This window comes from Podarcis bocagei, assembly GCF_964188305.1.
Source record: "Podarcis bocagei genome assembly, chromosome: 11".
NCBI lineage: Eukaryota > Metazoa > Chordata > Lepidosauria > Squamata > Lacertidae > Podarcis > Podarcis bocagei.
This window is the reverse complement of record NC_138136.1, coordinates 21,232,779-21,259,788: the sequence shown is the minus strand read 5'-3', so window position 1 is coordinate 21,259,788 and position 27,010 is coordinate 21,232,779. Positions and strand designations below refer to the sequence as shown.

Sequence of the window (27,010 nt, the reverse complement as noted above, 5' to 3'; positions counted from 1 at the left end):
GAAGGAGAAGAGAGAAAGAGGAAGGAGAAAAAAGAGGGGAGCCTTGACCTTGCTGCGAGGAGAAGAGGTAGGAGAGCACCGGGAGGACAAGGGCACATGGCCAAGCCCAGGCCCGACCCAAGCCTACTCCACGGTGGCTAGCGCTCCAAGAGAGCAGGCCGGGGCACAGAGGAAGGCCGCGCGACAGAGGAGAACACAGAAGAGAAGATATTACTTATTTTTTTAAAAAATAACTTTTTAAAATAACTTTTTTTTGTCTTTTCAAAGAAAAATGTGTCCCCGGATTCTTTGAAAAAAATCTGATAACCTTACCTTAAAGACTTTATTATCCCTTTGGGCACACATTTTATTATGCCATAATAAATTTGTTAGGGTTAGGAGGATATCCAATTAGTGCCTCCTAACACCCAGTCTTTGACGTTTTGCCAATTCTCACTCCCACAGATTTGCAGTGTGTTGATGGGGACTGCTGGGCAGGGGTAGGTGGCAAATATTGCCTTCCTCTTCCAGATGAGCAGATGGATCAAAAGTCTTTGCCCTTGTGCAAGGGCAGCAGTTGGATATTGCCCTTAGTGTTTGAGGTGTCACAATATTTTATTCTTATATCAGTAGCTTACCTGACCACTACACTTCCCTGTATACAAGCATGCTAGTTTCCCTAACAGCCTTAGCAAAGATTACTTGTTGGAAAGTAAACACTGTTTCTTATTTCCTCAGACATCTGATATAATAAAGGTTGCATTCAAAGCAAGTATACTTCTAGAGTCTGTCACTGTGAGACAGAAGAGATTTTCTTAAGCTGGGAGGCAGGAGGGAGAAGACAGAGGCATGATATGGAACCCAGTGCAGGAACAAATGCAGAAAACATGTAATGATCAGCACGCATTATCCACAATGGAGACAGAGAGAAAAAAATTTCTGTGCTGGATGGATCAGAAGAAGAAGAAGAGGAGTTTGGATTTGATATTCCGCCTTTCACTCCCTTTAAGGAGTCTCAAAGCGGCTAACATTCTCCCTTCCCTTCCTCCCCCACAACAAACACTCTGTGAGGTGAGTGGGGCTGAGAGACTTCAGAGAAGTGTGACTGGCCCAAGGTCACCCAGCAGCTGCATGTGGAGGAGCGGGGACGCAAACCCAGTTCACCAGATTATGAGACTTCGGCTCTTAACCACTACACCACACTGGCTCCTAAGAAGACAGCATGCCATTTAGAACAGGATTTCAAAAATGTGGATCTACATGAACAAATGGCAAAGTAGTCCTGAGTTTTGTTCTGCAGAAAGTGGCAGTTGCGAGTACAGTTTTTGTGTGTGGCTCAAAGCTATTTTTTTTTTAAATCAGCAAATCCATTCAGTGACAGCACAGTCTGCAGACGTAATCTGTTCTCAGTGCTTCTTCTGTCACCTCAGTGCCATATTCTGATATCTCTGAGAATTAGTATTATTTCCTAGTTTAAGATAAATAGTTTAGCCCTCAACAGCAATGGAGAAAAATCTGTAGTGTCATCTCAAAGCACAGAAGGCAAGCTGGCTGCACCTATAATTGAGCTGAGCTGTAAGCTTCTTAAACAGCTCTGAACACTCTTGGCATACTATACATTGTTGGTGCAGCTGAGGAACAGATCAGCAGAAAGGGGCATCTGTATGATGCTATTTGCCCTTTGTCCTCAAATCAGTGGGTTAATGTAGAATAATACCTGGTTTCTCTGCTTGCTCACCTTACAGAAGGCTTCAAATGTTGAAACTTGAGGAGTTTCATCCAACTACATTGTTTACTCCAACTTCATGAAGCCCTGGGCTTGTATTGAATTATAATTGGATTACCTGTTACATGCAGTGTGTTATTAAATATTAAAACAAAGAAATTATTAAGATTGTAATGTGTGGGTTTCCTCTGGCAACTTGTGCATGGAACCAACATGAGTAAAACCCAGTCTGGTCTATTTAGCAAGTATCTATAACTTTCAAAAGCTCATCTAGCTAAAATGCTCCCAGATTTTCACACACATACATAACTCTTGAGAGTGTTGATTATTTCTATTACAGCCAAACAGGGGTCCCAGCAGAATTTAATAGGCCCAGTACGCAGTATATTGCTTGGGCCCTCTTCTACACTCGCAGAAGAAGACACCAAGTTGCATAAAATTTGCATACTCTTTGTGATATGCACATTTGTGCCATGTCTTGCAGGTGGCAGAGAGGGCTCAGAAGTGAACAGGGACCACACACAAGTAATACAGTAATATGATGATAGACAAAATGCCTACAGGCAAAGCTTTCCCCCTAACTGAATTTCCATTCTAGAAATGCCTTACCCTGTTTAATTTCTGCCTGTCACGGGGCTGTTAAAGATTCAGGAGCCCTGCTCTCCCCTAATACTAACCTTAAGCCATGCAAACGAAACATTTGTGGAACTCGATAATACATTTTTATATAAGTGAACATCTGTAACTGTATAAATGTAAGGTAACATTGACAGACAAAATGAGTTGATGAAGTGTTAGATATGAAAACACACCCAAAACTAGGAAAGCAGGCATCCCCCTCCCACCACGCTTGATAGTTAGAGTCTGCTCCTGATATTTAACAGCAAAAGACATCCACAAATCAGTTTGCCAGGGCTGATAAACAACAAAAATACTCTATTTGCAGTTTCACATTTTGAACTTAATGTACTAATCATTGTTTTGTTCACTTGTTGCCTTGGATCAATTGCTAATTCTCAGCTGCAAAAGGAGACGTTATGTTGTAGATGTCAAATTTGGCATCATTGTACTATAATGGGCCATGTTTTGGGGTTCTTCTTTGCAAATTAGTATAGCTCCAAGACTTCAACCAATCTTAATTTGGCCTGATTACTGCACTCCTGTACCCACTTTAATTTGGGTTGGAATAAGCTCCATTAAGCATAAAGTTACTCACTTCTAAATATACATGTATATCATTCTAATATAAGTTAATGAGGCAGTGAATTCTTAAAAAAACGAAACGAAAGTTCAGAATCCAGTTGCTCTGCTTTATGCTGGCCCACTACCCTGGAGCCAAAATTGTCCTATCCAGCATATAGGCTTCTGATAACTCTTTAAAATATTGGCAACATAAATGATCTATGATGGCAACTATTTCTTAATGACAATTCTATTAAGATACACTCATATGGTTCCCTATGCAAAATGGTTCTATATCATAATAGAAAAATGAGAACCTGTCTTCTCCAAGGTGAGAATTGCATTATAGAAAGATATTGTATTGAAAGTATTAAAAACAAATTAGTTTCAGTAGAGGGGTAAATGACCTGGAAAGAAAACAAGTGATAGGGGTTTATCAGTTCAGTTTCTACAACATCCGGGCTTTAAGGGGCAAGCATTCAATGAGGAGAATGCCAGACATTTCTGTGTCTGGAAAGCCTATGAGTGTATATTAACAGCATCTCTCCATTAAATTAATCCACTTGGTTTTTAACAACTGGTTTGCAGTAGAACCTCAGCATGTGCAGGTACCCATTTATATAAGCAACACCACATCAAGGGAACTCACTGACAATGGATATAACCAATGGCGATTCCTACAATCAGAATGGATAGGTAATTGCAGAAATGGCTGGCTGCACCATCTGTGGCCAGCTAGTCGGTCATGCAAGTGCATGCTTATGGACAGTAGATTGGTTGCACAGAGACCAGAATGTTTTCTATAAACTGTATTCAAGTGACAGAGGCAGCAGAGGAACTTGTAACTGCTTGAGTTAGTGCAGTGATGAAGTATAGCATAGCCAATACTTTAGCATCCTCCTGTGATTGGTAGTCAAAGACCCACATGAAAAAGAACAACCAACTTCTAAGGACATTTTTGTCCCCCTCTTGAGCTGCATTGGACATGTTGAAAGGGAGGAATCTGAAGCGGACTGATAGTGTTGAATGCTACACATTAATATTATACTACAGTTCAGGACAGGAAATGGAGAATACCGATAGTGTCCTCTTACAAGCAGAAGAGAAATTTGAGCAGGGCTTTAGGATGTCAAAGAGTTCACAGCAACTTCATTCACTTTTAATTCGGAATCACAGGTTCAGCACCTACTAACAGGTAATGCATTCTGATCATCCTGATATGAAAAAAATAAAAACTTCCTACAGCATTCTTTAAAGGGAGCAATAATTTGATATAAGGACCAGCGTAAATGCATAGCCTTAACACTGTCTAGAAACCTTTGTTTTACACTTCCAGAAATAATTCGGCTGCATCAAATAGCATGTTATCATTTCTATAGCACATTTAATGTGCAAATTGTAAATTATATCTTCATTTGTTCTGTCTATGGTGCTCTGGTTTTTGGGTGCTCTGTACTTACAATGTAGAAAACCAAAATCTCATGTAATTTGCTACATTTCATCTTCAGTTCATGTAAGATTGATTTATTCAAAAATATATTCCTACATTTGAAACCCTTTACATAATTCCATAGAAAATGAGGGATATATTGAGTTTTTACTCACGCAAAATGTAGATGAGAAACATCAAGCAATTTAAGTCAGGAAACTTGTTAGATAGATATTTCACTGAAGGAGAACTTGGTAGATATGAGACAGCTTCGAAGTCTATATAGAAAGGAACGTGAAAAGGTTTCTTGTTATAAAACCTCATGACTGAGCAGTATGAAAAGTCATGAAATGTCTTGTAGTTTAAATGAAATGAAAACTTTGAACCAGGTAACAAGGATCCAAGTGTGAACATTAGCCTAAAGCTTCATTTTCATCTGTCCTTTTCCCCACCCAGAACCTGCCGTGAGAACAATGTGTACAAAATGTAATTATAGTGAAACCTCTTTCCTCCCCACAAGCCAATCTTCTTGTGGTTCATTCATTTTATCCCAATTAGAAAAACAGCTCTGGAGAGTTGGCACTGGGCAGGATGTCATGTGCCAAGGGTGTTTTAGAATATGGAAGACATGTTCAGAATAAAGAAGCATTTAGATTAGATAAGCTTGCCTAGGAGAGGTTATATGATATGTCTGTGGTAAGAATATGGACATTCAAACTGATGCTTTTGCATTGATCAGGATTCCTGAAGGTGAGTCCTAGCACAATGTTTTGCTTTTTGATTAATGCATATCTGTGGTACATCTTTAGTGTTTTTTAACTGTTCAAAAATATTGTGGCCCTATGCCTCACTCTTATTTTATATATCCAAGTTGTATCATGTTGTGATTTGCAAGTCATTAGAGATAAGCACAGTACTGTTTAGGTACAAAGTAGTTCATTAACATTCTCATCAATGGGTAACTGAGGTTGATGGTGGAATGGGGTTAGTCAATTTCCCTTTTTGCTGCATGAGCTGCACCCTAATTTGGGATCCTGACAGAAACAATTTGGTTTGGATCCAGCCCATCCATTGCCAGCCCTGCTCCACCCCTGAAACAATTTGTTTTGGTGCCCTATTGGGAATGCAAGAAGGTCGTGTTGTTTCCATTCCACTGCAATTTGGTTTCTGCCAAGAACGCCATTATTCATCTTGCTCTCTGCTATTTAATGGAAGTTACATAAGTTATGTAACTATTTACATAACTAACTTTGATTTCAAAAAAGCACAAATAAAGCTCATTAATGATACATCATCCGCAGACATAAAAACAACAGCAGTATGATGTGAACATATACCCCATAATGTTTGCTTTGCTGATTTCTGTTCCTGACCACAGGTGAACATGCAAACTGCAGCTTCCTTTTCCATTTTCTTTGGAATACTCTGATCTCCCTCGGCCCTGGTCAGGCTATCACCAGTGGTTTTCCCACCTCTGGTAGCTTGACAACAATCTGCGCCTTCTGTCCTGGTAGAGACCTACCTTCAGCAGAGCACGGTTGAGAGAAACCTCCCCTTAATTGTTGATCCCTCCTATGTAAGGCACCATATTCACACTAATAGAGGGAACTTGCACATTGTATCTGGACTATTAAGAAAAATGATGGAGTTCTTTTTCTAATAAAATATAAATGGCTTTATTCTCATGAATCATATTCTCTACCAAGCTTAACGATATTAAAATTTTAATTTTCTTTACCGAACAGCTAAATAACTCTTTTCCTTGAGTAATTTTCAAGATTAAATTTTAATGCATGTTGTATGAACTTGGGCCATTTATTTCCATGCAACTTTTAAAACTAAGTCCTGGGTCTTACTAAGATGGAAAGCACAACTCTACCACTTCAGATTGCAGTTGGGGTTCACATGATTGAATTCTCCGTTATTATTATTATTTATTAAAACCTCTTTAGACATAGGTAACAAACTGGCAGAGGTAAGAGACATCGCAAAGGATGCAAAGGTTGTTCTCTCACATCCCTTCATCCACTACAAGAGCACCATGTGAGAACTGTTGGCTAGCCTATGGTTATTTGTTATACTGATGAATTTTTCAATTATAGATAGGGAGATTTCTCTAGGTGGCAGGAGCAAAGACGGTGAGTGTGATCTTGCTCCCTACTTGGCACACATTTATTCTAATAAAAATTTTCACAACGAGGGAAATTCTGGTGCTGGTGACATTTTCAAACACATACTTTCTGAAGATACTCAGTCATGTGAGAAGCTGTAGTATCCTTTTGGTTTAATGGTGGGATTGTCTACCAAGAAGCCTGAAAAGGTGAGGAAGATTATTGATGGCAGAAGTAGACATCATGTATTAGAGTCAGACCCAACAGCAACCAGTTAGCTATAATTCCATAGAAACACAATAATGATAACTTGAGCCATGCTTCTGTTGGGATTTTTCTAATCCATAGTGCTTCTGGGCCATGGGGATATTCATGTAAAAATGCTCAGTTTACGAAAATATTTGCTGTACATTAATTTTTTTTCATATGGCTGGAATCCGACATAGCACTAAGTGAACGTTCAATCAGCGCAAGGATTTCTGTTTGCACCACAGTATGTTCTTCCCATCTCATCTCTCCATCCCTTCCCCAGATCTGTTCTGGGCATTCTCACAACACTCTAGAGTAGATTTTGGGGGGTTGTGGAGCACATGGAGGAGGAGAGGGAGCAAAGTCTCATTGTGCAAGCAGAAAACCTTGTGCTGATGGGACAGGTTAGTTGTATACTGCCCTATATACTGCTTAAACTAAGACAGGCTCCAGGCAGTTTTCAAAATAAGAAATATCATACAGTATGTTTGTATTATTGTCAGGGACTGTGCAGAGGAGGAATGGTGGAGACCACCTCCCCAGCCTGACCCTTCTAGAGAAGAGGAAGACAGTTTAGATTTATAACAGGGGTTTGAGGGAGGTCACAGCTCAGAGGAAGGAGAGGGGAAATAATGGGAGAGGAGAAGGAAGAGGAAGCACCAGGGGGGCGCAACAGCTGACGTATGCAGTGTCTTTAGAAAGTGTTCCAGACCCCCCCCCCGAACCCAGCGAGCCTTGAAAGTAGGAGAGCAAAAAGCTCAAAGACAGAGGGCACATACCAGCATCCGTAGAGGAGGTGATGAGGATGATGAATGAGGAAGTGGGAGACGCGGGGGGTGGGAGTGGAGATTCACTCGGGACAACGCCATTATCCAAGAGGCTGGGTTCTACAGCCCCTCTGTAAATACTGGAAAAAAAGCAGACGGTAAGAACATTCCTTGTCTTTGTATGTTCCTGGGCAACCAGCCCTGGGAGTCTCTGGCAGCAGCCTGACAATTATATTTCTAAAACAAACCATAAAAACTCCAACAGAGTACAAAACAGAAATGCAGTTCAGTATAAAACAGTACGATTGCCCTTCAAAATCAAAAACATAGCAGCGGATTTTGAAAATATTGTAAGAGCCAGGGATCCCTTCCATCTTCAGCCTGACTCAAGATATACAACACTCACCCCACTAACATATCACACCTAAATTCTGTCTTACATCTACACAAATCATGCAATACTTTCTCAGCCAACGCCGTTCACTCCATTATTCTCCCATACATCTACCAATACATATGGATTCACCACCCAACCAGTCACTCCAATATCTCCCTCATAACTAACCTGTTTTTAATTGTTCATCTTATTCACTGTTCATTTGTGGTGAGGAATTAATGATTAGGCCAGCTATTTACAAAGCAGTAAAGTAAATGTGTCTTAAGTTGTTATTAGCGTTTGAGTGACTAACATAAGGAACTTCGTTACCCCAACAACATATATACGGATTTCATTTCAACATTAGATGGAGCTGTGTGTGAGAGAGACATTCTGAATAATGCCTGAAGTAAAAAATACGGAAGAAAACATCACGTTTTTAATGTTTTCAAATGAATTATTTTTTCAGAATATGACTGATGTTCTTTATACATCTCTTCAAATATTTCGCTAAAGTCAGTCTTCTGCAATTCTCTTTCAGCTGTTCATGGTGGACAATGGAGCAGATGATTGGAGAATAGCCATGACTTATGAGCGCATTTTCTTCATCTGCCTGGAAATCTTGGTGTGTGCTATACATCCTATCCCTGGCAACTATACATTCACATGGACAGCTCGGCTTGCCTTTTCCTATACGCCATCTACAACAATAGCTGATGTGGATATAATTTTATCCATACCAATGTTCTTAAGACTATATCTTATTGCCAGAGTTATGCTTTTGCATAGCAAACTTTTCACTGATGCCTCATCCAGAAGCATTGGAGCACTAAATAAGATAAACTTCAATACTCGTTTTGTTATGAAGACTTTAATGACAATATGTCCAGGAACTGTACTCTTGGTTTTTAGTATCTCCTTGTGGATAATTGCTGCATGGACTGTCAGAGCTTGCGAAAGGTAAGTCTCCATTTTATTAAGATGTGCCAAGATGCTTCAGGGGGAAGCCGTGTGTTTTAAATGTATGGTGTGGATGTGACCTTTATTAATGCAGCTCCTCCCCCCAGGAATGTTAGTTGTTTTGTGCTTTATGCCACTTCTGTACCCTATCATTGCTAGCTCCTTGCCTTTGAAGCATTTTTAGGAGATTATTAAATTGTATCATTACTTTGCTATAGCATCACAGGATGCTGAGTGATATTTATTTTGCTTTCACCTAAACTGGTATTTAAGTCATCAGAATCTGCCTGTGGTTTATTTTTGGCTTACCTAGAACATTTAAGAAACTGGCTGGGAACTACTAAGAGTGCAATATGTGTGTGTTTACACGGAAGTCAGTCCCACTGATGGTCTTCTGTTGGGCTTTCTCCCTGGGCAAGCGTGCATAGGATTGCAGCCTTGATCTGTTTTGTCATTATCATTCCAGTTTATATCTCAGGTATTTTAATTATGTTGTGATGTGGTTATTAATGTGATGATGCACATTTAAAACTGGGGAAGGATACAGGAGAACTGGGGCCTCACAGATGTTGGTGAACATGTAGTTTAATAGGCTTAATGTCACTGGCCTTGGTTGAATGTAATGCTAATGAGGGAAACAAACCATGGTTTACTGGGAACCAGGCAGGTCTGCTGGTTCATGCTACTCAAATCGCCCCAGTGGTTATGTGTGAGCCATCACTTGTGGTTTGTTTCAGGGAAAAGAACTATGAGAACAAGCCAACAATGCACTGTTTACAGTGCAGTCCTGGACACAGCATTTATAGGATTGCACTGTAAATGTGTTTTTATACAGTATTATGTAAGCTGAATATCGGAGTGGTGATGTACATATATCCAGATGTTCTTACCTTGCAACTTGGCTGGGAATGGGAGAGGGCTTGGACTATTGCTTCACATAATTCTATGAATTCCAGCATTCTTTTTAATAAAAATAATTAATGTAGCTTATTATAACTGAAACAGTCCTTGCGAGGAGGGGTGTCAGGGGCTGAACTGAGGAGGAATGGTGGGGTCTGCCCCCCACCTTCTCCTGAACCTTCCTGAGAAGAGGAGGACAGTATAGATTCAGAACAGCGGTTTGCAGAAGGGCATAGTTCAGAGGCTGCTGGGGGCAGAAGCTGGGAAATACTGGAAGAGGAACAACAGGAAGAAGAAGAAGCACCAGGGGAGAGACAGCTGACAGACTCAGTGTCCTTGGAAAGCATTCCTGACCCCCTCTGTCCCAGGACCTGGCGGGCATTAAGGGTGATAGAACAGAAAGCTCAGAGGCAGAAAGCTCAGCTTAGCCGCCGCAGGGATGACGTAGAATAAGAGAGAGGGAGGGGTGGGACTTTACTCAGAGCAACGCCATTATCTAGGGGAGACTGCTTTCCTTCGTCTCTCTCTCTGTGCATGGTGAATAAATAATTTGATAAGAAATTCTTCTTGTTTATTTGCTTCTTGGCTGCCACAGTGGGAGGGAGCGGATTCCTTGAAGCCTGACAAGGGAGGACTAAGCTCCCATGTTCTAAAGAGGAATTGCATAATGGGTGTGGTGGATTTCTCATTGTAAATATTATGAATATTTCATATATATATATATATATATATATATATATATATATATATATATATATATATATATAATGCTACTTTTAAAAAACACGATACTTGTTTCCTCGTATTAATTGGAACTGCACGCCCAATTTCCTGCACACCATGCTGCAAATGTTCCCCTAAAGCTGTAAGCCTCACACAAAAAAGAGGCTGTGCTGAATCGCTGTCGTTTGCTTTGGCTTCAAGATACTTATTAGCCAAGTTTTAAAATATAGTAAAATTAAATAGAAAACCTTTACAGGAGAGAAGATTTGGCTTGCCTGTAATAAAAATATTTCTTAATGTTTTACTAGAAGCAAATGGGGAAACATGCCCATTTCATTCCTCTCTTTCCGCTGCTGAAAAAGGCTTCCAATAGAGGAAGAGGAAAGGATAACAGGAAGAGGTCAGACAGGAAATGTGTGGGAATGACACTGGTCAGCAGGCCAGTTGGCTGTTAATTGATTTGGCTCACAAAGGGTGATTGCTGAATACTGTTAAGGATCAAACAAAAGATAATTATCTTTTTATTTCAGTTACCAAAGGTTAAGGAGAATGTAAAGTTGTGTTGAAAATGTCACTGGAGTGCCATGACCCTGTTACCATGGCTACAATGAGCATGTGGCTGGTTCATGCACTAATCTATGACTACACATATGGGTCTTGTTCAGAATGTGCACATACACTAGGCATGTCCAAAGTCTGCTTCAGGGTCCCAATCTGGCCTGCCAGTCGATTTAATCTGGCCCCTGTGGCAGTATATGTCCTGGGGTAAAACCCTAAAAATAGCTCAACAACTAGCTCAACAACTCTGGGGTAAAATTGCAAAAGACTTTGGTTGGCCCTCATGCATGTTCACTTCATCAAATCTGGCCCTCTGTGAAAAAAGTTTAAGCACCCCTGAAATACACTACAGTGGTGCCTCGCAAGATGAAAAGAATCCGTTCTGTGATTCTCTTCGTCTAGCGGTTTTTTCGTCTTGCGAAGCAAGCCCATTGACGGATTAGAGGATTAGCGCTATTAGCGGCTTTTAGCGGCTTATCTGCTGATTGGATCAGCTGATAAGCGGCTTAGCGGCTTAGAAAAAGGGGGGGAGGGGGAAAAAACCAGCAGGAACTCGCAAGACATTGTCGTCTTGCGAAGCAAGCCCATAGGAAATTCGTTTTGCGAAGCACCTCCAAAACGGAAAACTCTTTCGTCTAGCGAGTTTTCCGTCTTGCGAGGCATTCGTCTTGCGGGGCACCACTGTATTTCCTCCCTACAAGAGGACTCTATGTAACAGCTTCCAATTTTCCATGGGGAAGTTTAAAAAAACTACTTGTGCCATCATGTATATGTTAAAAGTTGATTCCCCACTTATCAGTGAAGGTTCACTTAATGTCAGATCCTTCCATCTTGAACCTGAAGCCTTCTGCATGCAATGCAGATGCTGTGCCATTGGTCCTTCCTTGAAGGTCAGGAAGCCATCATCATCATCATCATGTACTCCAGGAAATTCATATGGACCTCTCTCTGTTGGTCATTTGGAAAAGTCTAAAGGCGTTTTCTTTTTTTAAAACCCCAGTTTCAATTTGGGGTTTTTGTGATTGATTTAAGAACAGTTTTATCTCTTAGTGTTCTCTTAATGTTATTTATTTTTCACCACCCTATTCTATTTTAAATTTTAGGATTGTATCCAATGGGATTTCTCTGTTTTCTCCTTTCACCACCCCAAAATCTGCTCTGGGGGTGGAGTTCCCCAACCTTCTAGAGCAGATTTTGAGGAGGGGGTGGCTACAGGGGAGAAATGGGTGGACGCTCCATTGACCAGAGCAAGATGGCCCCAAGGGATACAACCCCTTAACGTTGCTTCCATTTGTTGTAACTTGCCTTGCCAAAAAAGATGGGCTAGAAATACATTATTTATTTACTTATCCATTATTAATATATTAGCTCCGTAAAGTACCGAAGATGTTATTTGTGTTTCAGTGGATGAAACACACACGTCCTTCCCTGCAGCATTGCAACTTCTATAAAACAACAACAGGACACTAAAGGAGAGCGAGTTGGAGGGCAAAATGCAACCTTTGCATTAAAATCATAGGAAGAGAATGCAGAGAAAATACTGAGTTGAAACCACAACCTGTCCAAACTTTGTGAAATCATTGAAACTGAAATATTACTCGTGAACAGATTTCTTCTTCAGTGTTGTAAAAGTAGTCATAAAAAATTAATTAACAACGGTGATCAAGGACTGCCCATTATCACTTTGATTTGTTAGCATACCAATTCAGGGAGCGGTCAAATAATTTATTGTCGTTCCATCTTTCCTGCCAGATGCTGAAATGTCAGTGTTAATTGGCTGAAAGCCTAATTTGTATTGCTGTTTAAATGTTTGCACTTCAAAAAAGGTGTTCATAATTAAGGATGGGTACAATCATTTTTAAAACAATATTTTATATCTAAGTAGTGGGGGGAAAGAAAACATACAGTAGCGATCAAAGACATTGGCACACAAAACAACAGCAAAGTAGAAATAGAAACTCATTAGTGAAGCTCTGCCCTTGAATAAACACAGAGTTAAGTGTTCTCAGTCCCAGTGAAATCAATGGACTTAAACATACTTAGCTCTGTATTGGATTCTGAACTGGAAAAGAAATAAACTGATAGTACAGATCTTGAATTAAATTCTTAAAAAACAACAGCACACCAATTCTAGGCCCTGAGAAGTTTTTTATGTGGTTGGCTGTGTATTGTTTTTGTGTGCAGTGTGTCTCCATCAAGTCTTTAAGGCATTTGGGTTTTGCAGCTTTCATTAATGCAAAGAGTTTTTACACTTGCTCGTCATGTTCTGAAAATGAACCTGTCACTGAGCCGCAGAATTTCAAAAGTGAGCAAGTAACAATATTGTAAAATACTGAACTTGTGGCTGGCACGCACTTGCTCCAGCAAATGTTTACGCACATTTTTAAAACACACACACACACACACACACACACACACCTGTTTATGCCTTAGGATCTCTGTATTGCCACAGCTTCCTGGAATCAGTTGTTGTGGCCACGGTGCATCCACCCAAGATGATCTGCAACATAGCAGAACAACGGGCCACAGTCTACCATATTTTCACGCTCCTCATCTTGGTATCACTTTGATGCTGTAGGGAGAAGGGTCTTCAAAAAGGAAGCACAGCAGCCATGGCTTAGTATTTTCAACCAAAATTTCACATCAGCCTGAAGTTATGCAGGCATCTAAAGATAGCAATTCATTGGCTTGGCACAGCCATACCAAATATGATGGAATCATTAGGGATGGAAGTATCTGTTAATTTCAGTTTCTTGAGGGATTTTTTGTTTTGTTTTCCCAATGTTAAATTTAGTTCGCCACATTTTGCCGCAATTTACAATTTCCCCCTTTGTAATATAAGCCTCAAGAAAACTCAGTGTCATCTTTGCATCCATTTTTTCCAAATATACACATTTTATACGCACTTTTGACTAACGTACACATATTTGTAACAATTTTCCCCATTTATAATACATTTCTGTGTTATTTTCACTAATACCTTCATTTTAATGCACACTTTCCTCCCTAATATGTGCGTTTTTTATAAACATTGGTAGGAGAACTTCATTGCAAAATTCAGATATGTTCAAATTCTGAAAGATAACTTTGTTGTGGTTTGGATATTGTTTTGGGAGTGCAAATTTGCAGATTAGGTTTTGAATGCACACTGAATCCATTTTTTTCTTCCATCCCTGGGGCCAGCTGTGTTTGTTCTTGACACGTCTCATTCCAAAACAGGTCGAGGTGAGATTACTGTCTACCTTTCAGAAGTCCCATAGCTTAGTGGTAGAGCATCTGCTTTGCATGCAGAAGGTCCCAGGTTCAAATCCCAGCAACTCGAGGAAGGTTTGGGACTGTCCACAGCCTGAAACCCTGGAGAGCCACCAGTCAACCCTAGTCAGTATAGACAATAATGAGCTAGATAGGCCAATGATCTGACTTGGTACTGAGCTTTGTATGTTCCTATGAGAATACAGGTAATAATAACTGACTCTTTACCCTACCTCACCTTCTCCATCATTTCAGGCTTTTTTGTCCCAACCTGTAATGGGATGATTAGCTGCTTGTGCGTAAAATCGTGCTCCCTCAGAGTTTGTGCGGCTCCACAAACCTCTGTGTGTGACAGAGCTCCTCAAACATGTCTGCTCTAGTCACTCGTAGAGTCTGACAGTGGCTGTCTGCGGAAGCGCTTCCAGCAAAGAAGCTCCTTAACGGAAACGCGTCTCCTGGACTCACGGCGTGACAGTTTCCGGCGAGGCGTGGGTCTCCCTATGGGAGCCTCAGATACCTCCCCACTGTTCTCGCTGGAAGCGTCTCTGAGCCCTCCCTCCTGCTCGCATTCCCTCAGAGATCCACTCCTCCCCCTGCTGGTTCCTGCTTCAGCTGTTGAGTCTCTTTCTTCCTCCCTGAGCCCCTCCACCACCTGTTCCTCCGATGGCAGTTCCCTGACATCCACCTCCCCTCCAGGGCCCCCCTCACCCCCTCCCATTTCCTCTCCTCTGGGAGGTGAAGGGTTAAAACCCCGAAAAGAATCTTCTTCATCTTCAGACGTCTCGAACAATTCCCTCCATCGATCGCCGTCCTGGCTCGCTGAATCCTCCTCCTCCTCGGAATCTGTGAACCCCTCCAACTCCTCTTCTTCGTCGGTGGTGGCAAAGTATTTCCTCCGGAACCTCGCTACAGGCTGAGGTTTACGTGGGAACCTCTGATGAAAAGTTTCTATTAAAACTTCGTCATTGACATCCTCTGCCCTAACCCAGGTGTTTTCCGACTCCGGTTCCCCTTCCCACATTACCAAATACTCTACTTGATCTCCCTTCCACCTGGAATCGAGGATCTCCGCTACATGGTAGCTGTGTTCCTTCTCCTCCATTGCTGGCCCCCTAGTGACCCTCCCTTCTCTGTCCCCTTTATACGGTGACAGCAACGACCTGTGGAAAACTGGGTGCAGCTTCATGTGGTTCGGTAACCGGAGTCTGAAAGCCACTGGGTTGACCTGCTGCGTGACTTCAAATGGGCCCAGCCTTTTGGGTCTTAACTTCTTACAACCCCCTTTGAATGGCAACCCTTGGGTTGACAGCCACACCTGGTCCCCCACCCTAATGCTTTCACCTTCCCTTCTGTTTTTGTCTGCCTGCCTCTTATATTCCTCCTTAGCCCTGTTTAAGTTGAGTTGGAGCTGGCGATGGATCGCTTCCATTTCTTCAACGAACTGTTCTGCAGCTGGAACGCTCCAGTTCTCCCCTTCCCCCCCTGGGAAGGCTCTGGGATGGCACCCGTGATTAGCCAAAAAGGGGCTCATCCCCGTGGACACGTTCTCTGCATTGTTGTAGGCAAATTCTGCCAACGCCAGCTTCTCCACCCAATCATTCTCTCTGTCATTCACATAACACCTCAAATATTGCTGGAGAACACCATTAGCTCTTTCCGCCTGCCCGTTGGTTTCTGGATGACGGGCCGTTGAGAAATTAACCTCTACATGCAGTAAGCTCATGAGCTTCCTCCAGAACCTGGAAGTAAATTGTTTCCCTCGGTCTGAAACCACCCTCAAGGGGGCGCCATGCAACCTAAACACATTTTCTACAAACAATTTAGCTGTTTCTTCTGCTGTGACCGCATGTGAGCAGGCTATAAAGTGGGCCATTTTAGTTAACAGGTCTACCACAACCATGATGGCTGTTTTCCCTCTAGACCTTGGCAGATCAGTCATGAAATCTATTGCCACTGCTTCCCATGGTCTTTCAGGTGTGGGTAGTGGTTCTAATAAACCTGCCGGTGCCCGCCTCTCCCCCTTGGCTCGTTGGCATTGGTCACACCCTCTCACATACTCCCGCACATCTTCCCTGACCTTGGGCCACCAAAATTCCCTGGTAACCAGCCACATGGTTTTGTGTTGCCCAAAATGCCCTGCTGTGGGGCTATCGTGCAGTTGCTTGAGTACCTTCTCCCTCAATTCCCCTTCAGGTATATATAACGCTCCCTTGTAGTACAATGCCCCGTTTCTCTCCTCAAAACCCCCGGGTTTGTCTCCCTCCCTCCTGAGACCCCTGAGTTTGTCCTGGGCGTATTCATCATGCACCGTTCCCTCTACCAATTCCCTTTGCCCCACCAATGCCGCCCCACACACCCAGCGGTCCTCTGGAATGACATGGGTCTCTTCGGGTGCTCCCTCCCCCTCCAAATATTAAGGTTTGCGTGAGAGAGTGTCCGCCCTAACGTTCTCTGGGCCTGGCACGTAACAAATCTCAAAGTTAAATTTGGAGAACTCCTGGGCCCATCTCAACTGCCGTTGGTTGAGCACTCGCGCAGTTCTCCAATACTCTAGATTCTTATGGTCCGTGCACACTTGCACCTTATGTTGTGCACCAATTAGCAGGTGCCTCCATTTCCGGAAAGCCTCATGAATAGCAAGAAGTTCCCGGTCGTACACCGTGTAGTTCCTCTCGGATTTGTTCAGCTTTCGCGAAAAGAAGGCACACGGTCGCCACTCTGACTCCTCCTTCCCCGGCTGCAGAAGAAGCACCGCCCCTATGGCTCTGTCAGATGCGTCTGTTTCGACCCTCAGCTTCTTTTGTAAATCCACATGCAGAAGTTGTTCTTCAGAGGCGAAGGCCCTTTTCAGTTCCTCAAACGCTCGCTCCGCCTCCGCCGTCCAAACAAACTTCTTTTTACTGCTGAGACAGTCCGTAATGGGCGCCGTCAGGTGGGCGAAGTTTCAGATGAACTTACGATAAAAGTTTCCAAACCCTAGGAACCTCTGCACATCCTTCTTGGTTTTGGGTGTTTTCCATTCCAGCACTGCCTGAACCTTGCCGGGATCCATGGCCAATCCCTTGTCTGACAGGCGGTACCCCAGGAATTCCACCTCCTTGGTATGAAACTGACACTTCTCCAGTTTCACCCACAGCCTGTTGGCTTGCAGCCTGCTCAACACTTCTCTGACGTCTCTCACATGTTGCTCCTCATTCTCCGAATACACCAACACATCATCTAGGAAGGCCACGCAATTCTTGTAGAGCAAAGGACCCAGTACGTGGTTCATAAAAGATTGAAAGCACGCTGAGCCTGCTTGTAATCCAAAAGGCATAACGAGATATTCAAATGCCCCCAAAGGGGTAAACATGGTGGTTTTCCATTCATCCCCTTTCCTTATACGTATCAGGTTGTACGCCCCCCTTAGATCCAGCTTTGTAAAAATCTTTCCCTTCCGCACCCTGGTCAAAATATCATCAATCCTGGGCATAGGGAAAGCCACTGGTTCTGTCACTGCATTTAACCGCCTGAAATCACATACAAGTCTCGGCTTGTCCGTGTGCTTTTTATCCACAAAAAACACTGGGCTACCCCCCGCTGCTTTGGACTCTCTGATGAAGCCTCTCTTCAGGTTCTTGTCAATGAACTCTCGCAACTCCTGCATTTCTCTGTCTGACATGGCATACAACTTGCCTAAAGGAAGCTGTGCTCCAGGGAGTAAATTGATCTGGCAATCAAAGGGCCTATGCGGGGGTAGTTGGTCAGCTTCCTTCTCGCTGAACACGTCGCTGAGATCTGCATACTGTGGTGGTACCTTCACCTTCTCCATTACTTCAGTCCCTGCTAGGGTGGCTTGGGCCCCTGCTGAACCCTTTTCCCCTTTGCAGTGTTCTAAGCAATGTGCTGAACCAAAGGAAACCACTCTTTGATGCCAGCCCACCAGCGGATCATGTAGCGCTAGCCAGCTCATTCCCAAAATAATGGGAGCGCCTCCCAAGGTGGCCACATTAAACGCTATCAGTTCTGTGTGCCTTGCCACCCTCATTATCATTGGGACGGTCTGCAAGCTGACTCCTCCTCCCAACAACTCCCTGCCATCGATCGTGGTCACCTGCAGGGGGTTGCTTAAAGGGATCGTCTGTATCTGGTGTTCAGCAGCAAACTCCTTGCTCATAAAATTGCAGGAGCTGCCTGAGTCCAACAGTGCCTTTATTTTTAGGGGGTGTCCATTTTGCAGCTCTAGCGACACTTCAATCACTAGAGCAGGTTGAGGAGCTTCTGGCACGGGCACTTTCACTGCTCTTTGGCCTGGCTGCAGTGCCCCGACTGTGGCAACCAGGCGTTGGCTTTTACCTGCTCTGTTTCTCCCTGCTCTCCTCCCTCAACAGCTCCCACCATCCCTTGCCATTCCTTCCTCTGGGGGCAGACTCTGGCAAAGTGGCCTGGCTGTTGGCAGAGATAGCATTTCCGGGCGCCCTTTCCCTCCTTCTTAGCCCCCTCACTGGGTTTTGAAAATGCGCGCGCGCGCGCTGTTCCGATTTCCATCGGCTCTGCCGGCGGGAAAGCTGGCTCAGGAATGTCTGGAATGCGGAACTCCTTCCAACGTTCCCCTCTCCCTTCCCGCCTTTCCAAGGCTCTTGCCTCCTGACGCGCTCCTATGGTCAGCGCAGATTTGGTCAGCTGATCCATAGACACCGCCCTGGGGCTCCGGGACAGTTCGTCTTTCACAGCCGAAGAAAGACCTTCTTCAAATAGCATCTGAATGGGTGCCGCCGATAAATCCCAACCCAATCTGTGAACCAGCATGGTAAACTCAGTCCAGTACTCACGGACAGATCGGCTTCCCTGCTTGCAAGCCATTAGCTGTCTGCGCACCACCCCTTCCTCAATATCGCTGGAAAACATGATATCCATTGCACGAAAGAACTTCATCGTGTCCTTTAGGACGTCATTGTGCGTTGCCATTAGGGGTCGAACCCAGTCCCGCGCCCCCTTCTCAAGATGCCCAATTACGAAAGCAACTCGCGATTCCTCATCAGGGAACTCATCAAACTGCACATTAATGGCATATTGCATCTCTGTCCTAAAGGCATGGTAATCCTTGGGGTCCCCCCCAAACTTCTGCACCAATCCTGGTACCTTTCTGGGGAACTGAGTGGCTCTCCCCTTCTTGTCTGCATCCTGAGCCCTTCTCTCCTCAAGCCTCGCCGTCTGCAGCGCAAGTTGGACTTCCAACGCTCGGTATCTTTCTTCCAAGCTTGGACCAGCCCCAACCCCTGCTCCTCCGGTTCCGGCTGGGTCGCTCATGATGCTTTCTCCTGCACAGGCAGCGTACAGAGACTGTCAGACTGCTGTAATGGGATGATTAGCTGCTTGTGCGTAAAATCGTGCTCCCTCAGAGTTTGTGCGGCTCCACAAACCTCTGTGTGTGACAGAGCTCCTCAAACATGTCTGCTCTAGTCACTCGTAGAGTCTGACAGTGGCTGTCTGCGGAAGCGCTTCCAGCAAAGAAGCTCCTTAACGGAAACGCGTCTCCTGGACTCACGGCGTGACAGTTTCCGGCGAGGCGTGGGTCTCCCTATGGGAGCCTCAGATACCTCCCCACTGTTCTCGCTGGAAGCGTCTCTGAGCCCTCCCTCCTGCTCGCATTCCCTCAGAGATCCACTCCTCCCCCTGCTGGTTCCTGCTTCAGCTGTTGAGTCTCTTTCTTCCTCCCTGAGCCCCTCCACCACCTGTTCCTCCGATGGCAGTTCCCTGACACAACCTAACTATTGGGTGGGATGTGGGTTGTGCTGTGGGTTAAACCACAGAGCCTAGCACTTGCCAATCAGAAGGTCGGTGATTCGAATCCCCGTAACAGAGTGAGCTCCTGTTGCTCGGTCCCTGCTCCTGCCAACCTAGCAGTTCGAAAGCATGTCAAAGTGCAAGTAGATAAATAGGTACCGCTCCGGCGGGAAGGTAAACAGCTTTTCCATGCGCTGCTCTGGTTCGCCAGAAGCGGCTTAGTCATACTGGCCACATGACCCGGAAGCTGTACGCCAGATCCCTTGGCCAATAAAGCGAGCTGAGCGCCGCAAACCCAGAGTCGGTCATGACTGGACCTAATGGTCAGGGGTCCCTTTACCTTTAACTATTGGGTAACTGGCTGTGATTTGAGCTTGGGAGAGAAATGCTTGAATGATGAAGCCTGGGATGGGGGTCAGCTCACTGCACATGTGCATTCTTTTTTTGGTGTGAAAAGTAGATCCCACTGCTTACCCTCTTTTAGGCATTAACATGGATGATATATAACTAAATAAACATGGATTTCACCATCACATCCAGTTGAGTTCTCAATAAAGGACATTCTGTTTAAAGAAAAGCATAGCATTTTCTACAATATTGTTGGGAAACAGCAATGGTTATGTTGTTCTGGGAATCAATCAGCATAAAAATTTAGAAAGACATAAACCACTGTTCTAGAACCATATGGCCAAGCATTCATAATTTAGAGCAAAAGGAAGCAGTAATATCCAAAGCATAACCCTGTTCCCATGACTGCAATTTGTTTTGGCTGGCTTTTGATGTTGAATTTTAGCTTGTTGTGACCCGCCTTGGGATCTGCTAGTGAATTGTGGGCAATAAGTTGACTATCATCATCTCCATTGTCATCAGCAGAGATTGTATACAATCATAAAGGATATACTGTATACAGCAGAAGAGTTATCTGAAGCCATTCTTGGTGGATAATCAAAGCTAGTTATGGTAGCAAATAATTTTCTGGAGTGAGTGACTTACTAGATCTTGGTAGGTTCTATTTGTGTATCACAGCTTGTACAATTGTGTGTGTTTCTCAGGAAGTAGAGCCTATACATAACCCAGTCTGGATGACTGCCACCCATGTCTTGACAATGCATTTTGAGTCCAAGCTCAGCAAAATATTAGAGCTGTGAAACTTGGGCACATTGCATTACTTTGAAAACATTGCATAAGCTGGTCCGAATCTTACCGTATTTATTTTAAGGTATAGTTGAAGATGCCACTCTTTCCTTGCAAACCTGTCCTCTTGCTTCCCAGGCTCTCCATGGGTGCCCCTGCATCTTCCTGCCACATTGTAAAAAAAGAAGAAAATGTATGAACCTCTAACTAAAACTGCTACTTTTTTTCATGGCCCCAAAGTGGCTTGATGAACGATGTTGATGTTCACATGCTGGAAGGTACATGGGTAACTGTTGCCTGTTACCTAGCTTTTATGCAAGTACAGTGGTACCTTGGGTTTCATACGCTTCAGGTTACAGACACTTCAGGTTACAGACTTCGATAACCCAGAAATAGTACCTCGGGTTAAGAACTTTTCTTCAGGATAAGAACAGAAATTGTGCTCCGGCGGCGCGGCAGCAGCAGGAGGCCCCATTAACTAAAGTGGTGCCTCAGGTTAAGAACAGTTTCAGGTTAAGAACAGACCTCCAGAATGAATTAAGTTCTTATCCCAAGGTACCAATGTATGTTTAGGAGGAAATTGGGGATGGAGCAGGGGAAACTATGGCCAAGCCATTTGTTTCTGATCAATTTATTTATTTATGCATTTATTAGTTGTACTTCACCAAATGCTCCCAGGGCGAGTTACAAAAATATCTTAATTAAAGCAAGTACAATGTACATCAGTATCATAAAGTAACACTACAACTATTTCAAAAACTATTTTTTTTTAGCTTCTGAAGGAGTATGTCTTGCATCTAGATTGCCTGGGCAAACCCCCTCTCATTTTATTGCATTTAGAGGCGACGTGTTTTGCTCCATGATAGGAGGTAGAAGGAAGAGTTATAAGAGGCAAGCTTCAAAGCATTGTGAAAGGCTAGCTGAACATCTGAACATAAGGTTAATGGGAGTCATGTGGCTAAAAGCCCATTCCACGCTTTTGCAAATGTAGACTACTTCATGTATTCAGACTTCGGCTGATAAGAGACTTTTGAAAGACCATAGCAACCCATTAACTTTCATAACTTAAAAAGACTGAGATAGTTAAAGAAGCTTTGTATATTGCAAAAAGCAATACTTTCTCTCCTACCCATAGGGATAGGCGAAACTTGCCTGTACTGCTTCGGAATACCTTTTGACTTTTTTTAGCTGGGTTTCCAGATTGTCCTGGACTTCAGTAGCAACTCAGCCAAGCACCCAAATGAAATAAGCTATGTCATCCATCTACAGCAACCCCAGATAAATTGTTCTCTAAATAAAAATGTTTTGGCTTGTCCCCGTCTCCTAAAAATGAGCTCCATTGGCCTCACCAATATATTAACAGAACTAAACACTCTGGTAGTGCCATCGTTTATTTGGTGCTAAAAATTGTAGCATTAATTCTGTTGCCTCATCTCCTCACGCAGAAGCACTGGACACATGATGTGTGGCAGTTCTAAAAGGCAGCCATCCAAACCCTGAATTATTTTTGCTTTCCAACACTGACATCTGCTTCAAAGCAGATTGCAGAGGTTGTCTTTCCTGGTCTCTCAGCTAGTTGCTTATCTAGCAAGACTGGTGACTGCAGACCTGCTGATATAATTAGTTTGTCACATATGCTTATTACGAAGAGATTTATACTATGAATGTATTTTAATCCTCCCCCCACCCCCCACCGCCCTGTTTAGACAAGAGTGCAATAATCTACGTGGAAAGGTTGGCCTTGTAATAACATAATTCATATCCATACATAAATGGTCAGGCCAGCAATGAAACATTCAGGTGTGGTGAACAGTTTGCAACACATCCCTTGGAGTGTAGATAGCAAGAATGGCTCAGCAATAGGAGTCAGAACTATTTCTAGCTCATCCTTAACGTTTGGCTGTAACACAATATAAGCAACACAACATAACATATACAGTGTCTAAAACAAAGGATTCTTCTATATATTTTAATCCTGCTTAATTTGAGATTATGGGCAGTTTGGGGATGTGCACTAAGCATGCACTAAGAAATGGAGGCAGTGAGAGATTTTACTTTCTTGGGCTCCATGATCACTGTAGATGGTGACAGCAGCCACGAAATTAAAAGACGCCTGTTTCTTGGGAGAAAAGCAATGACAAACCTAGACAGCATCTTAAAAAGCAGAGACATCACCTTGCCGACAAAGGTCCATATAGTAAAAGCTATGGTTTTCCCAGTAGTGATGTATGGACGTGAGAGCTGGACCATAAAGAAGGCTGATCGCCAAAGAATTGATGCCTTTGAATTATGGTGCTGGAGGAGACTCTTGAGAGTCCCATAGACTGCAAGAAGATCAAACCTATCCATTCTTAAGGAAATCAGCCCTGAGTGCTCACTGGAAGGACAGATCACGAAGCTGAGGCTCCAATACTTTGGCCACCTCATGAGAAGAGAAGACTCCCTGGAAAAGACCCTGATGTTGAGAAAGGTGGAGGGCACAAGGAGAAGGGGACAACAGAGGACGAGATGGTTGGACAGTGTTCTCAAAGCTACAAACATGAGTCTGACCAAACTGCAGGAGGCAGTGGAAGACAGAAGTGCCTGGCGTGCTCTGGTCCATGGGGTCACAAAGAGTCAGAAACGACTAAACGACTAAACAACAACAACTAAGCATATTCAGTCTGCACTGGGACATTATTGCTTTCCTCCCCTGTTTTATTCTTTTGGGGGGGCGTTGCTGGTGGTCAAGCGAACATGATTGTGTTCAATCTTAACTATAGTAAGAAAAACAACTAGGATTTCTCCTGGCATCTCTTCCTTCCATCTCTAGGGATTTTAAAAAGTAGATTTACAGTATGAACCAGGAAATAACTTACCCGCACCATGAGATAGTTTTACTACCTTTTTAAATATATCTATGCCCCTCTTCATTCACCCTCCTTTCTCAGCTATTTCATTCCCCCTCCCATCTAGTCCCCCCCCCCCTTTAACTGTTTTTATTTATTTTCATGGTACGGAAGAATTTTTTTGAGAAAACAATGGTTGCAGAAGTAAACAACAAATAACTTGTCCTGATAAAATTGCAGACTTTTATCATGCCATGTGTTAGAGTTTCATTTCATTACTCTACTCCCATCTAGTTTTTACATTTCCCTCCCTCTCAAGTCAGACAGTGTTCTATGGCTATTGAGTTCTCGTTGGATTGTGTTGGATTCTCTTTTCTCTTAAGGGCTTCCTCCCTCCTCTCTTTTTCCCTTTTCTTTTTTTTTTTACTCTTGCAAAACTTTGGATTATTCACATCTTTTGACACCTCCTTGGGCATGGGTAGCGCCATTTTACACATTTGCATGTGAAGTCTTGAATCAGAAATGGAGAGAATGATGGAAATGAATGTAAACCCTACACTGACCGGTAGTGTTGCTTTCAACGGCTTTTGTTTGGCCACAAAAAAAAATATGTTTGGAACCTCAGATCAGGATTCATGATGACCGATATAATGGCACTAAGTACATTCATTTTAGCCGCATAACTTTACGGCCCCAAAACACTGGATGCTGATTTCAGCAGTCATTGCAAACAATTACAAAGTGATTCCGATTCAAATAATAGAAGTATTACAAGGTTAGAGAGATGAACCAATTACTATATCCAAAGCAAAATGAAGTATACAGTATGCATGCTTCTGAAAAGTGCCAATTATAACAATTTGGCTGTGTTGCTGAATTGCTTCTCACCAGCTCTCAAACGGTTCTCTCTGGAAAAACGCATGGAGAGCAGCCACGAATAATGGATGGAGGCTGCGCTTGCAACCTCCTGACAATCTTTTCACAATCTCAGATAGTAGCTCACAAACAGATGTTCACCTAGCCATAGTCCTTGACAGAATTTGTATCCATGCAGAGTCCTCTAATAAGACTATGCATCCGCAAAGCCTGGTGATGCAAACCTTGGTGTCAGGATTGTGGGGCAGCTAATATAATCCTTGTCCTTTGCCACCTTGCACCTCACTCATAGCTCTTCGGTGGCAGAGGAAGGGAGGGGAAGGCTGCATCCTCCTACAATAACTTCAGTGCCAGCTCTTAAAGATAAAAAAGCATTGCTTCTGGGCATTAATTCATGGGCAATAACAAACTGAAGAATAGGTTTAAATACAAGCATATTTAGAACCTTTAACATGAGAATAGTAAGATGAATTGCCTTTTTCAAGGTTGCATTTTGCTTCGGGCTTCAAACCTTATGCGGGAAAAGACTGTGTTCCTGCATTCTCTTAGTTCCATTTTTATGCTGCTGTTCCTTTAATAAACTCATGGGTCCCCCCCCCTCATTTTCACAACAACCCTGTGAGGTAGGTTGGGGGGAGAGAGACTGAGCCAAGGTCACACCACAAACTTCATTGCTGAGTGTAGATCTACTGAACCTCCCTGGTCCTAATCTGACACCCCAAACATCCAGTATACCATACTGAACTATGACTAGCAGCTTATTTCAAAAGTGCAATGGGTTGTGTATGCTGATCAGGAAGATGAAACAAAATTCTCCTGCTGAGATATTTAATTGGCTTTTAAGATTGCGATTTAAACGTTTTTCCATTTTATTAGCAACAGTATATGATTGCAGCAGACAGATAATGGTTTCTACATCCACAAGTTATGCTGAATTAAAGATGGGAAAATGTGGCCATTCTATCAAAAAGTGGAAATGTTTTGAGGGAGTGGAAAGATAAAGCAGGGAATAATTTATTTAAAGATGCTTGAGGGAAACGGGGGGCGGGGGGGGCGGACCTTTTCTCCTTACAGAGTCATGAGGTCATTTAGTTTGATGATTCTGCCCTCCTGGAATGGAAAAAAATTTTTTTATTCAAACTGTCTAGAGGGAAAGGGGGTCAATATCTTCTTCTCCTCTGAACAGAAAGACAGAATTTATCTAGACACTTTATGTCCCCATGTTTCCCAAGCAGTACTCCCCGTCACAAAGTGACAGTAGACCACCAGCAGTGGCAGTCTGAAGGGGAACTTGAAGATTGCCCTGGTAGCTCACCTCAGAGAAGAAATTCATGTTCATCCTTATTTAAACAAAAGTCTCTATCATTTTCTACTTAAACTTCAGGGTCTCCTGGACCCTGGAATGATAGATACCTTAAAAACACTTTCACGACTGAGATTCTTTCCAGTACAACCATCTTTCCAGATATTCTCTCACTGGCACTAGGACCTTTTCTTTATACAGGAACTTTAGTCTTTTGTTCTCTGCAGATTTCAAGCCAGATTTCAAGACACTCGGGGGGGGGGGGGAGGCAGCTTTATTTTTCAGTATTCTGCATATACAAACCAGTACGGATATGTCATCACACCCACACATAAGAAAATTACCATCTGGCTTCCCAACTTTGTGTTAAGGAATTTACTTTGCCGGTGCTTCAAAACCAAAGCCAAGCATCCCTTGAAATTCTTACTCTCAAGGTGATCATCCTGGTAGCATTAACGTCAGCCAAGTGGGTGACTGTATTTGTGTGCTTTCATACTAAGGTAGCTCAACTCCTTCATTTCTGTTTTATTCCTAAGACGAACACTATACAGTGGTACCTCGGGTTAAGTACTTAATTCGTTCTGGAGGTCCGTACTTAACCTGAAACTGTTCTTAACCTGAAGCACCACTTTAGCTAATGGGGCCTCCTGCTGCTGCCGCGCCACCGGAGCACGATTTCTGTTCTCATCCTGAAGCAAAGTTCTTAACCTGAAGCACTATTTCTGGGTTAGCGGAGTGTGTAACCTGAAGCGTACGTAACCCAAGGTACCACTGTATTTCATTGGGCCCAGGAACTGGTTTTACATTCCACCCAGTGAATGGGAAATGAACATGTCTATGCTGCATTGCAACTACCCACCACTTCTAATAAGTGGAACTTCTGTTATCAGA

General features: G+C 43.2%; 1 protein-coding gene across 2 annotated transcripts in view; it reads left to right on the top strand.

Annotated features, from left to right (window-relative positions):
* KCNN2 (potassium calcium-activated channel subfamily N member 2) overlaps nucleotides 1–27,010 on the top strand; it is a 94,472-nt gene that overhangs the window by 16,709 nt on the left and 50,753 nt on the right. For both annotated transcript variants that reach the window (XM_081213653.1, XM_081213652.1), the window contains one exon: nucleotides 8,361–8,779. In XM_081213653.1, the coding sequence (XP_081069779.1) occupies nucleotides 8,361–8,779 (419 nt within the window). The remainder of the gene's footprint in view (nucleotides 1–8,360; nucleotides 8,780–27,010) is intronic.